The sequence below is a fragment of the Salmo trutta genome, chromosome 12 (assembly GCF_901001165.1).
Source record: "Salmo trutta chromosome 12, fSalTru1.1, whole genome shotgun sequence".
Lineage (NCBI taxonomy): Eukaryota > Metazoa > Chordata > Actinopteri > Salmoniformes > Salmonidae > Salmo > Salmo trutta.
Genome location: NC_042968.1, coordinates 4,571,199 through 4,589,355, shown reverse-complemented (window position 1 = coordinate 4,589,355; position 18,157 = coordinate 4,571,199). Strand labels below are relative to the sequence as shown.

The window sequence follows — 18,157 nt, the reverse complement described above, 5'->3', positions numbered from 1 at the left end:
GAAATGTGAAGCTACTGCAGTGCTCACAGGCACTTACACATAAACAAGATCCCACAAACAGGTGGGAAAAATAACTACTTAAATATGATCCCCAATTAGAGACAATGATTACCAGCTGCCTCTAATTGAAATCATACAAAACACCAACATAGAAACTAGAACACAACTTAGAAATAAATAACATAGAACACCCCCAGTCATGCCCTGACCTACTATACCATAGAGATCCAAGGGCTCTCTATGGTCAGGGTGTGACAGTACCCCTCCAAAGGTGCGGACTCCAGCCGCAAAACCTGAAACCAAATAGGGAGGGTGGGTGGGGGGGGTGATCAGTGTAGGTGGCGGCTCTGGTGTGGGATGAAGTACCCGCTCATCCCGCGGATCCGCCAGCATCGGGGGCGGCTCTGGTGTGGAACAAAGAACCCACTCAGCTCGCGGATCCACCATCTTTGGTGGTGGCTCTGGTGTGGGCCGAAGAACCCGCTCAGCTCACGGATCCAGCCATGGACCCGGGCTGAACACTGTGCCTGGACAGGACCTCGGTGTCAAGGAAGGCTCCTGCCATGGAGCGGGACTGGACACCAGCCCTGGCCTGGACATCGGTGCCAATGAAGGCTCCTTCCATGGAGCGGGACTGGAAGCTGTATCTGAACTGAGCACCGGCACAGAAGAAGGCTCCGGCCATAGAGCAGGACTGGACGCCATGCTTGGACTGGGCAACGGTGCAGGGGAAGGCTCCGGCCTTGGAGTTGGACTGGACACCGTGTCTGGACTGGGCACCGGCGCAGAGGGAGGCTCCTGCCCTGGAGCAGGACTGGACGCCTTGTCTTGACTGGGCATCGGCGCAGAGGAGAGCTCCTGCCATGGAGCTGGACTGGACGCCGTGTTTGGAAGCCCCGGACCGTTGATCCTCGCTGAAAGTTCCGGACCGTTGACCGTCGCTGGAGGTTCCGGACCGTGGAACATCGCCGGAAGTTCCGGGTTGTGGACCGTCTCAGGAGGTTGTGGACCGTCTCAGGAGGTTCCGGACTGGGAACTGTCGCCGGAAGCTCTGGACTGGGGACCGTTGCCAGAAGCCCTGGACTGGGAACTGTCACCGGAAGCTCTGGACTGGTAACCGTCGCCGGAAGCTCTGAACTTTGAACTGTCACCGGAAGCTCTGGACTGTGAAGGCGCACTAGCATAATTCTAGCTAGTTTTCTGTCTGTTGATGCCCTTCTTTGAATTGGCTAAACATTACACGCAGCTATTGTCAATGTACTCTCCTCACATAACCTAACTTTATGCATTCTCCGTAATGCCTCTGAAAATCGGACAGCGTGGTTAGATTTAGGAGATATATCTTTCAAATGGAGGAAAATAGTTGATTATTTGATTTTTTGAAATGATTACTCTTGCAGTTTTGAATTCCCCGCCATGGTCACATGACAATGAATCCCAATACCGGGATAAGATCGGGATAAGATCCTCAACAGGTTTTAATATATATGGCAATACCTCCACCTCCACCCTCTCTGTCTGCTCTGTAGACATTATACCCAGCTAACAGAACATCTGAGTCTGGAACAGAGACACAGAGCCAGGATTCAGATACAATCATTATGTCAGCATGTGATTGTGCGACCAGTATTTCAATCAAATCTAGCATTTGGATCAAGCTTCTAGCATTCAAATGAATAATTCCTAGGCCACTATTTCGAGAGCTCATATCAGATGGAGCATTCAAGGTAATATTAGATGAGCGACGCTTCCTTGTGTAACTACTGACAGGCCTGAGTTGGATGGAGATAAGATTACTTCTAACAATATCCCTCTGCCTGGGCAAGGAAGTGGCAACACAGTACCTTGACAGTAGTGTAACAATAACATAAAGTCCATCAAAAGTTTCATCCATATTAGCAGCACCTGTAGAGCTATTTAAAGCTATGGGGGGAGCAGTAAGTATAGCCTGATGGAGAATCGACCAATTCCGAGTATCAACCCCCATGGCTATATATTGTCAATTCTCATATGCCCTGTATGAGGCTATAGTCAGAGCCAGGTTTGAGGAGAGAATGCTTGTACCATACCTATTCAGATGTAATCCATCCCGGAGAAATACATTTGGTCGATGTAGAAAAGCTGTAAAATTGTCCATATATTGTATGCTTATTGAACAACAATAACCTTTAAGCCAGATGTGTAGCTGGCGTATACGACTGAAATTATTATCCGTAGAGTGTGGAGACGGGAATGGACCTGAAATAATGCATTGTTTACCTGATTTAAGTACAGTATGAATCAGTGATTTAAAGTCGTTTTTAAGTTGCTCAGATTCCTGTAGTTTAATATCATTTGACCCTACATGGACAGTGATAGCTGAAGCAGTCGGGTGTTTACTAATGAGCAGCGGGATCATACAGTCAATGTCCTGGATCCGGGCACCTGGGTAACAGATGGTCTCTGCTATCCTAATAGAAACATTTTGGATCATAGATGAGCACACAATAAGGACAGTGGGACTGCTGCATCTCTCTTGAGTTATCTTCCTCCTAGAAGGTTGTTTGGGGCTAGTTATAGAGCTGTTTCGTTGTAAATTGTTTAGATGGCAGGGGTCCACTTGCTTCCGGGCAAAATTGTTTGTTCCTTTGGGGCCAGCGGCAGAACTCTTCTAATACCCGGTATCTGTTTCCCAGTTCCAAGGCATCACTTTGCCTTGGCGTTTTCCTGCCAAGGTTTTTTGGTTTCCGTACAGTAATCCATGGCTGCTGAGGTGGACCAGAGGGAGTGGAGCAGACCGGGTGCTCGAGCACAGCTCCCGGTAATGGCCAAGGCTCTTCCAGCGGGACCAAAGCACTTCTCACAGCCGAAGGATCCTCCGAGGCTGCGGTGACAAGCCATGGGCAAGTGACTTCGTTCACCACATTTTTGGCGGACTCAAGCAAAGAGTCAATCAGCTGTTCATCTTCATTAATCTGATGAAGAGTAGACACTCTACCCTCCAATTCAGCAATTTTCTGGGTCAGTTGTTGACAATTGACACATCCAGGGGTAAGTTTGGTCATTATTCTGAGTTGTTAGCTAGCAACGCTAACTAGCCTTGGTGTGGGGGTAGGCCCAAAATGAGCTAACACGCTAGCCAGCGTTACGGCGCTACCGCGAGTCCAATACAATTTTCTTTGCAGATAGTCTGTAACTTTAAGATTGTGACTTGATAATAGTTATCACGCCAAGTTTAAAAGCAGAAGCAACGCTTCCATATGACCTTACAGAAGTAGCGTTAATAGTTCCTTTGGCAACTGAGGCAGCGCCAGCAGCAACAGCAGCAGCAGAGGTAGTAACACAAAGGATGCAAAAACAACAAAGGCCATTGGTGGTCAAGGTGAAAATGTAAGACCTATGGCAAGATAACAAACGTAACAGTGCTTTCAACCTACTGTCATGACGTTGCCCTCTTTGGGTACAGCAAGCACCATCCCCCACTCCCTCTCTATACCCCTTTCACCCAGGCTGCTGTGGTCAGAGAGGTCGTAAATTCCCGGAGGAGACTATCTCCTCATGGCCACAGTATAGAGAGAGAGTGAGTTTCAAAGAGAAGACAAAGGAATTTCTTCCACCTCACAGAACTGGAGAACCGAATGACATTTATGTTCTGGAGAAGGTATAAAAGATCGGTGAAGAATCCAGCTACGAACTGGTCCATTTGGTACAATTTTGTGAAACTCATGAGAGACAATACGGCCACATTACCATAACGCTGTTTATCCTGTTGGGGGTAGGGGGCAGTACTTGCACGGCCGGATAAAAAACGTAACCAATTTAATCTGGTTATTACTACTGCCCAGAAACTAGAATATGCATATAATTATTGTCTTTGGATAGAAAACACCCTAAAGTTTCTAAAACTGTTTGAATGGTGTCTGTGAGTATAACAGAACTCATATGGCAGGCAAAAACCTGAGAAGATTCCTTACAGGAAGTGGCCTGTCTGACAATTTCTTGGGCTTTTTCACTCTCTTTATTGAAAACTGAGGATCTCTGCTGTAACGTGACACTTCCTACGGCTCCCATAGGCTCTCAGAAGGCGGGAAAAAGCTGAATGATGTCTTTGGAGCCCCTGGCTGAAAAACATTAGCGCCTTTGGTAAGTGGTCGATCAGAGTACAATGAGACTGAGGCGCGTGCACGAGGCGACACCATGTTTTTATTTTCTCTGTCTTTGAACTAAAACAGGGTTTCCCGGTCGGAATATTATCGCTTTTTTTACGAGAAAAATTGCATAAAAATAGATATTAAACAGCGATTGACATGCTTCGAAGTACGGTAATGGAATATTTAGAATATTTTTGTCACGAAACGCGTCGGGCGCGTCACCCTTCTTTACCCTTCGGATAGTGTCTTGAACGCACGAACAAAACAGAGGATATTTGAACATAACTATGGATTATTTTGAACCAAACCAACATTTGTTATTGAAGTAGAAGTCCTGGGAGTGCATTCTGACAAAGAACAGCAAAGGTAATCACATTTTTCTTATAGTAAATCTGACTTTGGTGAGGGCTAAACTTGGTGTGGTGTCTAAATAGCTAGCCCGTGATGGCTGGGCTATCTACTCAGAATATTGCAAAATGTGCTTTCACCGAAAAGCTATTTTAAAATCGGACATAGTGATTGCATAAAGGAGGTCTGTATCTATAATTCTTAAAATAATTGTTATGTATTTTGTCAACGTTTATCGTGAGTAATTTAGTAAATTCACCGGAAGTTTTCGGTGGGTATGCTAGTTCTGAACATCACATGCTAATGTAAAAAGCTGGCTTTTGATATAAATATGAACTTGATTGAACAAAACATGCATGTATTGTATAACATAATGTCCTAGGAGTGTTATCTGATGAAGATCATCAAAGGTTAGTGCTGCATTTAGCTGTGTTTTGGGTATTTCTGATGCATGCTAGTTGCTTGGAAATGGCTGTGTGGTTTTTTGTGTCTATGTACTCTCCTAACATAATCTAATGTTTTGCTTTCGCTGTAAATCCTTTTGGAAATCGGACAACGTGGTTCGATTCAGGAGAAGTGTATCTATAAAATGGTGTAAAATAGTCCTATTTTTGAGAACTTTGAATTATGACATTTTGTGGTTTTAAATTTGGCGCTCTGATTTGTCACTGGCTGTTGAATGGTTTGGGACGATTTCGTCCCACCTCCCCTGGATAGGTTAATATTAGACATTGCTCACCAGCTGTTATTGACAAATTGACACACCCCTTGTCTTACCAAACGTAGCTTCTCTGTCCTGCCGATGCATAGAAAATTCCACCAGCTCTATATTATCCGTATCGTCGTTCAGCCACAACTCGGGGAAACTAAATAGTGTATTACAGTTTTTAATGTCCCGTTGGTAGGATAGTCTTGATCGTATATATCATCCATTTTGTTTTTCAACGATTGCATAGAACGGATGGTATTGGAAGTTTACTCACTCGCCTACGAATTCTCAGAAGGCAGCTCGACCTCGGCCCCCTTTTTCTCTGTATTTTCTTCACGCAAATGACGGGGATTTGGGCCCGTTCCCGAGAAAGCAGTATATCTTTCACCTCGAACTCGTTAAAGAAAAAATATTCGGCCATTTCGAGGTGAGTAACTGCTGTTCTGATGTCCAGAAGTTATTTCCGGTCATAAGAGATGGTAGCAGCAACATTATGTACTAAATAAGTAAAAAAATAAGTCAAACAACACGAAAAAAAGAACAAAATAGCACAGTTGGTTTGGAGCATGTAAAATGGCAGCTTTCCCCTTTGGCGCCATTCTTATAAATGCCCAAAAGATGATTTTCGCAATGTCACTAAGCAAAAAACAAACAAACAAAACAGCAAAAGCAACTACACTGTCAAAACATGATTCAATTCAGTACCTTTTGCTTGTTTTTACGGGCCCACGACTGATGTATCGTCATTAGCTAGCTAGCTAAGATTAGCATGCTAGCGATGCCAGGATTATCTACCTAGCTAGCAAGCTCTAGTCTAGACCTGTCATGTCCTGACCAGTAAAAGGGGTTGTTCGTTATTGTAGTTTGGTCAGGGCGTGGCAGGGGGTGTTTGTTTAGTGTGTTTCGGGTTTTTGGGGCAATGTTCTATGTTAGTCTATTTCTATGTCTGTGTCTATGTATTCTATTTCTATGCTTAGTTTATTGGGTTGACCTTCAATTGGAGGCAGCTGTTCCTCGTTGCCTCTAATTGAAGGTCCTATTTAATAGGGGTGTTTTTCATTGGGATTTGTGGGTAGTTGTTTTTCCGTATAGTCATTTGTCCTTACGGGACTGTTTTTTGTCGTTGTTTTGTTCAAGTGTTTTGTTTTGTTTCTTTAATAAATAAGAAGATGAGCATACACATTCCCGCTGCGTTTTGGTCTACTCCATACGACGAACGTGACAAGACCAATGGAAATCGATGCAACCCTGCTGGCTACATGCCTAGCTAGATAACCAGTGGTGACAGTGAGGTCCATATAAGATTCATAGCTTTAAAAGTGGCATCGTGCAGAAATAAAAAATAAAATACTGTTTCATGAGCTAAGTTAGCTAGCAAGGTACAGTGCATTCAGAAAGTATTCAGACCCCTTGACTTTCACATTTTGTACGTTACAGCCTTATTCTAAAATTGATTACATAAAACAATGTCTCATCCATCTAAACACAATACCCCATAATGACAAAGCGAAAACAGCTTTTTATAAATTCCTGCAAGTGTATTGAAAAACCCCCAGAAATACCTTATTTACATAAGTAATCAGATCTTTTGCTAAATAATGGTTTTCTTCAATAATCTATAAGCAATACCCAATAATGACAAAGCAAAAACAGGTTGTGTAAATGTGTAAAGAAATATAAAAATGAAATATCACATTTACATAAGTATTCAGACCATGTTGAAGCACCTTAAGCAGCGATTACCGCCTTGAGTCTTCTTGGGTATGACGCTACAAGTTTGGCACACATGTATTTGGGGAGTTTCTCCGATTCTCTCTGCAGATCGTCTCTGAAGCTCTGTCAGGTTGGATGGAGGGAGTCGCTGCACAGCTATTTTCAGGTCTCTCCAGAGATCGGGTTCAAGTCCGGGCTCTGGCTGGGCCCCTCAAGGACATTCAGAGACTTGCCCCGAAGCCACTCCTGCGCTGTCTTGGCTGTGTGCTTAGGGTCGTTGTCCTATTGGAAGGTAAACCTTCTCCCCAGTCTGCGGTTCTGAGCGCTGTGGAGAAGCTTTTCATCAAGGATCTCTCTAAACTGTGCTCCGTTCATCTTTCCCATGATCCTGGCTAATCTCCCAGTCCTTGTGGCTGACAAATATTGTAATGGCGCAGGAGAGGATGGCTGCTGTTTTATTGGCTCTTAACCAACCATGCTAATTTGACAGTTTTTTCACATTGTTTGTACCTTATTTAATACATAATGTTGCTGCTACCATCTCTTATGACCGAAATCAGAACAGCGATTACTCACCTCAAATTGGAAGAATAATTTTTCTTTAATGAGTCGGACAAGAGAGATTTACTCCAGACACCCGAACAGGCCCTCATCCCTGTCATTCACAGGAGATGCAGACTGAGATTTTGCAGAAGGAGATCGGGGTGCCTTGTGAGGCTCAGGCCTCTGCCATCCATGCTATTGGCCAAAATACAATCGCTGGAAAATAAATTAGACTAACTAAAAGCACATATATCCTACCAACGGGACATTAAAAACGGTAATATCTTATGTTTCACTGAGTCGTGGCTGAATGACAAAATTAATAACATACAGCTTGCTTACACTGCATCGGCAGGATAGAACAGCAGCCTTTGGTAAGACAAGGGGTGGCAGTCTATGTATATTTGTAAACAACACCTGGTGCACGATATCTAAAGAAGTCTCAAGGTTTAGCTTGCCTGAGGTGGAGTATTTCATGGTAAGCTGTAAACCACACTATCTACCTAGAGAGTTTATTTGTATTTTTTGTAGCTGTCTACATACCACCACAGTCCGATGCTGGCACTAAGACCGCACTTAATGAGCTGTATACCGCCATAAGCAAACAGGAAAATGCTCATCCCGAGGCGGCGCTCCTAGTGGCCGCGGACTTTAATGCAGGGAAACTTAAATCCGTTTTACCTAGGATGTTAAAACCAGAGGGAAAAAAAACTCTAGACCACCTTTACGCCACACAAAGAGACGCGTACAAAGCTCTCCCTCACCCTCCATTTGACAAATCTGACCATATTCTCCTGATTCCTGCTTACAGGCTAAAATTTAAGCCGGAAGCACCAGTGACTCGGTCAATCAAAAAGTGATAAGATGAAGCAGATGCTAAGCTACAGGACTGTTTTGCTAGCACAGATTGGAATATGTTCCGGGATTCTTCCGATGGCATTGGGGAGTACACTACATCAGTCACTGGCTTCATCAATAAGTGCATCGATGACATTGTCCCCACAGCGACAGTACGTACATACCCCAACCAGAAGCCGAGGATTACAGGCAACATCCACACTGAGCTAAAGGGTAGAGCTGCTGCTTTCAAGGAGCGGGACTCTAACCCGGAAGCTTATAAGAAATCCTGCTATGCCTTCCCACAAACCATCAAACAGGCAAAGCATCAATACAGGACTAAGATCAAATCATACGACACCGGCTCTGACGCTCATCGGATGTGGCAGGGCTTGCAAACTATTACAGACTACAAGCAGAAGCACAGCCGAGAGCTGCCCAGTGACACGAGCCTACCAGGCGAGCTAAATTACTTCTATGCTCACTTTGTGGCAAACAATACTGAATCATACACGAGAGCATCAGCTGTTCTGGACAACTGTGGGATCATGCTCTCCGCAGCCGATGTGAGTAAGACATTTAAACAGGTCAACATTCACAAGGCCGCAGGGCCAGATGGATTACTCCGAGCACTCACTGACCAACTGGCAAGTATCTTCACTGACATTTTCAACCTCTCCCTATCTGAGTCTGTAATACCAACATGTTTCAAGCAGACCACCATAGTCCCTGTGCCCAAGAACACTAAGGTAACCTGCCTAAATGACTACCGACCCGTAGCACTCACATCTGTAGCCATGAAGTGCTTTGAAATGCTGGCCATGGCTCACATCAACACCATTATCCCAGAAACCATAGACCCACTCCAATTTGCATACTGCCCCAACAGATCCACAGACGATGCAATCTCTATTGCACTCCACACTGCCCTTTCACACCTGGATCAAAGGAACACCTGTGTTAGAATGCTATTCATAGACTACAGCTCAGCGTTCAACACCATAGCGCCCTCAAAGCTCATTACTAAGCTAAGGACCCTGGGTCTAAACACCTCCCTCTGCAACTGGATCTTGGACTTCCTGACGGGCCACCCCCAGGTGGTAAGGATAGAAAACAACACATCCACCACACTGATCTGCAACACGGGTGTCCCTCAGGGGTGCGTGCTCAGTCCCCTCATGTACTCCCTGTTCTCACTCATGATTGTACGGCCAGGCACGACTCCAACACCATCATTAAGTTTGTCGACGACACAACAGTGGTAGGGCTGATCATCGACAATAATGAGACAGCCTATAGGGAGGAGGTCAGAGACCTAACCGTGTGGATCAAGGACAACAACATCTCCCTCAATGTGATCAAGACAAAAGACATGATTGTGGACTACAGGAAAAGGCGGATCGAGCACGCCCCCATTCTCAATGATGGGACTGTAGTAGTGGCAGGTTGAGAGCTTCAAGTTCCTTGGCGTCCACATCACCAACAAACTAACATGTTCCAAGCACATGAAGAAGTCACGACAAAACCTAATACCCCTCCCTGACCAAGGTCCTTCTGACCAAGGTCCTTCTCCCCCAATTGCTCAGTTTGGCCAGGCAGCCAGCTTTAGGAAGGGTCCCGGTGGTTCCAAACTTCTTCCATTTAAGAATGATGGAGGCCACTGTGTTCTTGTGACCTTCAATGCTGCAGAAATGTTTTGATGCCCTTCCCCAGATCTGTGCCTCGACACAATCCTGTCTCGGAGCTCTACGGACAATTTCTTCAACCTTATGGCTTGGTTTTTGCTCTGACATGCACTGTCAACTGTGGAACCTTATAGATATAGACAGGTGTGTGCCTTTCCAAATCATGTCCAATCAATTTAATTTACCACAGGTGGACTCCAATCAAGTTGTACAAACATCTTAAGGATGATCAATGGAAACAGGATAGACCTGAGCTCAACTTCGAGTCTCAAAGGGTCTGACTACTTATGTAAATAAGCTTTTTCTGTTTTCGATTTGTCATTCTGGGTTATTGTGTGTAGATTGCTGAGGAAATTGTTTTATTTAATCCATTTTAGAATAAGGCTGTTAAGTAACAAAATTTGGGAAAAGTCAAGGGGTCTGAATACTTTCCGAAGGCATTGTATTTCAATATGATTGAAATAGGCCTAAAGCTTACTGTTTATATTTTAATGCAGTCATCTCGGCTTTCGTTTTAAGCATATTTCTATGTGTTGCTTGTTTGTATCAATTGCAAAAACATTGGCAACTTAGTCTTTGTAGTCAACTTTATTCTGAAGTTATTGAGATCACAGAGAGAAGGATAACCCATGTGAATCTTTGTTTAGCGGAGATCTTCTGTGTATAATGTGACGTGGGAGGGCAAAAAAACATCTAACGACGCACTTAGCTGTTCTATGAGTGGTTTTAGGCAGCTGTTAGATTACGAGCATTTTCAAGTGCAACTTTAATAATAATGGTTTTGGGAAACAGCTCAGAGATTTAAAGATGCTCCTACGAAGGTTATAAGGATGAAGTTATTATTAAAGTATAAAAATATATTCACGTCAATAAACAAATGGTTAAAACACACTGTTTTGCAATGAAGGTCTACAATAACCTCAACAGCACTCTGTAGGGTAGCATCATGGTGTAGCCGGAGGACAGCTAGTTTCCGTCCTCCTCTGGGTGCATTGGCTTCAATACAAAACATAGGAAGGAAACTCATGGTTCTCACCCCCTTTCATAGACTTACACAGTAATTATGACAACTTCAGAGCTTTTGCAGCATGAACTGACATGTTGTCCAATCAAAGGATCAGAGAACGAATCTACACTGAACAAAAATATAAATGCACAATTTCAAAGATTTTATTGAGTTCATATCAGTAAATCAGTAAATTTAAATAAATTCATTAGGTCGTAATTTATGGATTTCACATGAATGGGAATACAGATATGCATATTTTGGTCACAGATACCTGAATAAAAGTTAGGGACGTGGATCAGAAAACCAGTCAGTATCTGGTGTGACCACAATTTGCATCATGCAGCGCTACACATGTATTTCACATAGAGTTGATCAGGCTGTTGATTGCGACCTGTGGAATATTGTCGCACTCCTCTTCAATAGCTGTGCGATGTTGCTGGATATTGGCGGGAACTGGAACATGCCGGTGTAACTTGCTGACTGTATACTGTACATGATTGTAGCGGGTTTACTAACGCATTAGTTTTAATAACTAATGTTGACTATGATGCTAGCTAATATGGTGACAATGATGTAGGCTGTATTTAGAGGTTAGAAGTTATAATATGAAGGTTTGGCTTGGAAAGGTATTTTCGCCTGGTCACAGACAGTTGATGTGTTATACACTGAAGTCCACAAGCGAAGGGAAAAGGTGGAGAAGAGTCCCTAGATGCAAGAAGGAATTATACAATGAGCAAAGTGATCATGCTGTTTCTATGTGGCTGCTATGAAAGTGAACTGTGTTTGTGTTTGATTTGGGGTTGAATTCATTCCACCGATTCTGTTGAAAAACGTTTCTTAAACGGAAGCAAACGGAACGAAATGGGGATAAACATATCTGGATTTGTCCAATAGAAACTCTCGTTTGCAACTGTTGGACTAATGATTACACCCTAGATCATCTAAATGCAGGCAAGGCGGTGTTGAATGTGTCTCTGTTTGTCACCTAGATTACTAAAAATGTTCTCTCGATCTATGCACTGTCTACATTGTAAACTTTCATTCATAGGCTAGGTCAGTGTTTCCCAACTGAGGGTAGACGTACCCCCTAGGGGTACGTGGGAAGTCCCCAGGGGTACATGGGTGGATTTTCAAAAATGTGGAGAAAAAAATATTGGGAAAAATGTTAATATTAATATAAATTAATATTAAAGTTATTTCAATCTTAATAGGTAAGGAAACATTTATTGAGGTCACTGGTGTGAAACGCTACCCTCTTGGAGTATGACAAAATGCACCTAAAGGACTCGCAGACCATGAGGAACAAGATTCTCTGGTCTGAAGAAACCAAGATTGAACTCTTACTCTCTTGGTCTAAATGCCAAGTGTCACTTCTGGAGAAGACCTGGCACCATGCCTAAGGTGAAGCATGGTGGTGGCAGAATCATGCTGTGGGGATGTTTTTCAGCGGTGGGGACTGGGTGACTAGCCAAGATTGAGAGAAAGATGAACAGAGCAAAGAACAGAGAAATCATTGATGAAAACCTGCTCCAGAGGGATTTTTCTATTTTAATTAAACCTCTATTTAACTAGCGATCAGGTCCTCAGACTGGGGCAAATGTTCACCTTCCAACAGGACAAAGACCCTAAGCACAGCCAAAACAATGCAGGAGTGGCTTCTGGACAAGTCTCTGAATGTCCTTGAGTGGCACAGCCAGAGCACGGACTTGAACCCGATTGAACATCTCTGGAGAGACCTGAAAATAGCTGTGCATTGACGCTCCCCATCCAACCTGACAGAGCTTAAGAGGACTCCCCAAATACAAGTGTGCAAGCTTGTAGCGTCATACCCAAGAAGTCTGTAATCGCTGCCAAAGGTGCTTCAACAAAGTACTGAGTAAAGGGTCTGAGTACTTATGTAAATGTAATATTTCTTTTTTTATACATTTGCAAATATTTCTAAAAATCTGTTTTTGCTGTGTCATTAAGGGATGTTGTGTGTAGATTGATGAGGGAAAAAAGCAATTTAATCCATATTAGAATAAGTCTGTAACGTAACAGAATCTGGAAAATGTCAAGGGGTCTGAATACTTTCCAAATGCACTGCACATACTTATGTGAAGTGACATTTTCATTCATGACCCTAATCAAGACCAAGCACAGGAACTTGTCACCTTGTCATCACTTGTCACACCCTGATCTGATTCACCTGTCCTTGTAATTGTCTCCACCCCCCTCCAGGTGTCGCCCATCTTCCCCATTATCCCCTGTGTATTTATACCTGTGTTTTCTGTCTGTCTGTGCCAGTTTGTCTTGTTTGCCAAGTCAACCAGCAGTTATCTCCTAGCTCCTGTTTTTCCCGAGTTTTTCTCGTCCTCCTGGTTCTCACCCTTGCCTGTCCTGACTCTGAGCCCGCCTGCCTGACCATTCTGCCTGCCGCTGACCTCGAACATGCCTGCCTCCCTGTACAGTTTTGGACCCTGACCTGGTTATGAACTCTTGCCTGTCCACGATCTGCCTTTTGCCTACCCCTTGGACTATAATAAATATCAGAGCTCAAACCATCTGCCTCCCGTGTCTGCATCTGGGTCTCGCCTTCTGTCGTTATGTCACTGCTGTTGCCACCCTGCCCCCAAAGACTGACAAATCTTATGAGTGAGAGACATGGTCAAGATTCTGATTGATTGGTGAGTCCTTATGTGTCGTACACAAGCCTAGAAATATGGGTGTAGTCGGAGAATGTTGACAACATTTGATCTTTGTTTTTGTATAATTTGGCTGGACACTGAAGATGTGAACAAATCCTATAAGAAAGATTAAACTGATGTTTGTATTTGTATTTATTATGGATCCCCATTAGCTGCTGCCAAGGCAGCAACTACTCTTCCTGGGGTCCAGCAAAATTAAGGCAGTTATACATTTTTTTTAACATTACAATATTACAGATTTCACAACATACAGTGGCTTGTGAAAGTACTCACCCCCCTTGGCATTTTTCCTATTTTGTTGCCTTACAACCCTGGAATTAAAATAATTTTGGGGGGGTTGTATCATTTGATTTACACCACATGCCTACCACTTTGAAGATGCAAAATATTTTTTATTGTGAAACAAACGAAATAAGACAAAAAAAACTGAACTTGATCGTGCATAACTATTCACCCCATGTCACGTCCTGACCAGTAAAAGGGGTTATTTGTTATTGTAGTTTGGTCAGGGCAGCTAGTGGTTGTTGTCTCTAATTGGAGGCCATATTTAGTGTGTTCATTTTAACTTGTGTTTGGTTGTTTCCGGTTTAGTCTGTGCACCTTACTGGACTGTTATCGTCGTTATTTTGTTTAAGTGTGTTTACCTTCAATAATAAAGAAGATAAATATACCCGCTGCGTTTTGGTCCACCTACAACGACGCTTATGACACCCCACCAAAGTCAATACTTTGTAGAGCCACCTTTTGCAGCAATTACAGCTGCAAGTATCTTGGGGTGTGTCTCTATAAGCTTGGCACATCTAGCCACTGGGAGTTTTGCCCATTCTTCAAGGCAAAACTGCTCCAGCTCCTTCAAGTTGGATGGGTTCCGCTGGTGTACAGCAATCGTTATGTCATACCACAGATTCTCAATTGGATTGAGGTCTGGGCTTTGACTAGGCCATTCCAAGACATTTAAATGTTTCCCCTTAAGCCACTCAAGTGTTGCTTTAACAGTATGCTTAGGGTCATTGTCCTGCTGGAAGGTGAATCTCCGTCCCAGTCTCAAATCTCTGGAAGACTGAAACAGATTTCCCTCAAGAAGTTCCCTGTATTTAGCGGCATCCATAATTCCTTCCATTCTGACCAGTTTCCCAGTCCCTGCCGATGAAAACATCCCCCACAGCGTGATGCTGCCACCATGCTTCACTGTGAGGATGGTGTCCTCTGGTCATGAGAGGTGTTGGGTTTGCGCCAGACATAGCATTTTCCTTTGATGGCCAAAAAGCTCAATTGTAGTCTCATCTGAACAGAGTACCTTCTTCCATATGTTTGGGGAGTCTTCCACCTACCTTTTGGCAAACACCAAACGTGTTTGCTTATTTTTTTTTTTAGGCAATTGCTTTTTTCTGGCCACTCTTCTGTAAAGCCCAGCTCTGGAGTGTATGGCTTAAAGTGGTCCTATGGACAGATACGCCAATCTCCGCTGTGGAGCTTTGCAGCTCCTTCAGGGTTATCTTTGGTCTCTTTGTTGCCTCTCTGATTAAAGCCCTCCTTGCCTGGTCTGTGGGTTTTGGTGGTTTCTCTTGGCAGGTTTGTTGTGGTGCCATATTCTTTCAATTTTTTAATAATGGATGTAATGGTGCTCTGTGGGATGTTCAAAGTTTCTGATCTTTTTTATAACCCAACCCTGATCTGTACTTCTCCACAACTTTGTCCCTGACTTGTTTGGAGAGCTCCTTGGTCTTCATGGTGCCGCTTGCTTAGTGGTGCCCCTTGCTTAGTGATGTTGCAGATTCTGGGGTCTTTCAGAACAGGTGTGTTTATATACTGAAATCATGTGACACTTAGATTGCACACAGGTGGACTTTATTTAACTAATTATGTGACTTCTGAAGGTAATTGGTTGCACCAGATCTTATTTAGGGGCGTCATAGCAAAGGGGTGAATACATATGCACGCACCACTTTTCTGTTTTAAATTGTTTAGACATTTTTTAAACAAGTTTTTCACTTCACCAATTTGGAATATTTTGTGTATGTCCATTACATTAAATCCAAATAAAAATACATTTAAATTACAGGTTGTAATGCAACAAAATATGAAAAACGCCAAGGGGATGAACACTTTTGCAAGGCACTGTATTAAGTGTGTGCCCTCAGGCCCCTACTCTACTACCACATATCCACAACACAAAATCTGTGTTCACGTGTGTGTATAGTGCATATGTTATTGTGTCTTTGCCTATGTTTGTTGCTTCACAGTACCCGCTGTTCCATTAGGTGTATTTGTATCTGTTTTTTTATCTAATTTTACTGCTTGCATGTTAAGTGTACATGAGTGTTATTATAGTAATACATTATAATTGTTTTGCAGTTAAATAACATAGACAAATAATATTAATTTACACCTAATCTAGTAATCACATCAGTACCCAAAAAAGGTTGGGAACCACTGTGCTAGATTATAGGGAAAAATGTTGTATAATGTAGTAGCCAAACCTATCGATGTTACATTGAGCTGGGGGAATGGAATATGAATGACATTAAATGGCACCGACTACCACTGATGCACAGTCAGAAGCCTCAGTCACACACATACACAGTTGTCACACAAAAGGAGATGGGTACCAAAACAACACACTCTCTCCTGACAATCCCAGCCATTGTTTCGACCAGCACAACGCACTCACAGAGAAAAACAGACATGGTGTCTAGGGGGGTGATATCATCACAGGTTTTCCCCGCTGATTTTATACACACATATAGACTAGATACAGTAAAGAATTTCAGCTTTATCCTCACATTCTCATCCATATAAATCTATAATTTCATTCTTCCACCCCTCCATCCTTCCAGCTATCAGTATTCACTCAGCTGTGATTAACAGAGGTTAAAAACTAATAAATAAAAGGGGACAGTGAGTGCAGTCAGCCAGCGAAAGGATGGGAAGAATACTGAAGGGATAGCGGAGGGTTCATTTGGACTCACCTGAGTGTGTGGCACCATGGGGAAAAGGTTAAGGGTTGTGGGTCTCTTAGGGCGGTATATATCCATGGTTTCTAGAGTGGGGTCCTCGGTTACTGGCAAGGGTGCTGTGGAAGATGGCTTAGATGACTCCTTGTCGTCGTGGTAACCATCGGCCCCGTCAATCAGATCCAAATGGAGCATCTCGGCCTGGAGCTGGCCGACAGCACCCAGCTCCGCCTTCCCCACCACACTATTGTGGCCCCGCCTCACACAGCCCTGCAGGGATTGGACGATACGTCAGTCAGTCCAGAGAGAGAGAAAGGCAACTGAAGATACAAGCAGAGACACACAAAGGGAGATAAAGAATGAGAGAGAGAGACAGAGGAAATGGAACAAGATGAGAAGGTAGAGAGAGGGATGGAGGAAGGAGAAAATAGGGGGGATGGGGGATTGAGTTGGCCAATTAGAGGCTGATCTGACATCAGCTTGCACACTGTCACTGCCGACGCTGAGCCACTTATATCAGGGAGAGAAAAATAGAGCGGGAATAGCCAAATGGAGAGATCAAGGCAGAGAGACTATTCATAGCAGCAGTTTGTTTACTGACTGTATCTACATAAATGGATTGATGGACATGAATGCCACTACTTGTAGAGCTCAACATTACTCTTTCTCTGAGGTGCTGGAAATAACTGAAAGTACGCACACACACAAACCATACTGTAAAGTATTGTGCATTGTGGGAAAATGTTGTGGACAAGGAAATAATTGTATTTTTAATGATATTGTAATTCCACCCCACAGAATACAATACTTTTGCATGATATTATTGTTTCTGGCTCATTTACATATTTTGAGACATGCCTTGAAAAAGGCTATATTTGTTGCATCTGTTAGTCAGAGTGCAGTATCAATTTAACTGATAGGAGTGCCTCATCAATTTAAAATGTATAGGGGACTGATTGGAGTGGCAGCAAGTCATGGTTGAGCATTTTGCCATGTCCTTTTTGTATGTTGCCGTTTAGTCACTGCCAGTTTGGAAGCCTTTGCTAAAATCTCAATGCAGTCAAAATTCAGTTTTTAATGTGTTTTGTATCATATTGTACAACAGCTGATGAAACTAACACTGTAAAAAGTGTAAACATGTTATCAGTGTTATTTCCTGATAGTTGCTGATTGATATTAGTTGCACTCTACACCGGACCTTCTAATCAGCAGGTTTGCATGGGCAGGAGTTCCAGCTTACCATTGTGACATCACCATGCTGTAAATTGGTTTATAGACCAAAAACAGAGTTCCAAACCTCTCTGCCAATAACAGCAAGTTTTCAGTTTTCACGTCCCACTCAGATCACTCCCAGAATGTCCTAGGAAAATTATTGCTTGAATTTTTTTTTGGGGGGGGGAAATCTATTACAGTAAGGTACTTAATTGTTACCCAGAAACGATTATATATTGATAGAAAAACGTCTGCATTGGGCCTTTAAGGCCTCTAGAAGTGCAAGGGATATAAAAAAACAAAATATGAATTTATATATTGACCAACTCA

General features: G+C 43.2%; 1 protein-coding gene across 1 annotated transcript in view; it reads right to left on the bottom strand.

Annotated features, from left to right (window-relative positions):
• Nucleotides 1-329: 329 nt before the first annotated feature.
• LOC115203843 (uncharacterized) overlaps nt 330-18,157 on the bottom strand; it is a 53,924-nt gene continuing 36,096 nt past the window's right edge. Inside the window, exons 4-6 of the mRNA XM_029768874.1 lie at nt 16,631-16,885; nt 494-742; nt 330-404 (exon numbers count right to left, since the gene is read on the bottom strand). Coding sequence (XP_029624734.1) covers nt 330-404; nt 494-742; nt 16,631-16,885 — 579 coding nt within the window. The remainder of the gene's footprint in view (nt 405-493; nt 743-16,630; nt 16,886-18,157) is intronic.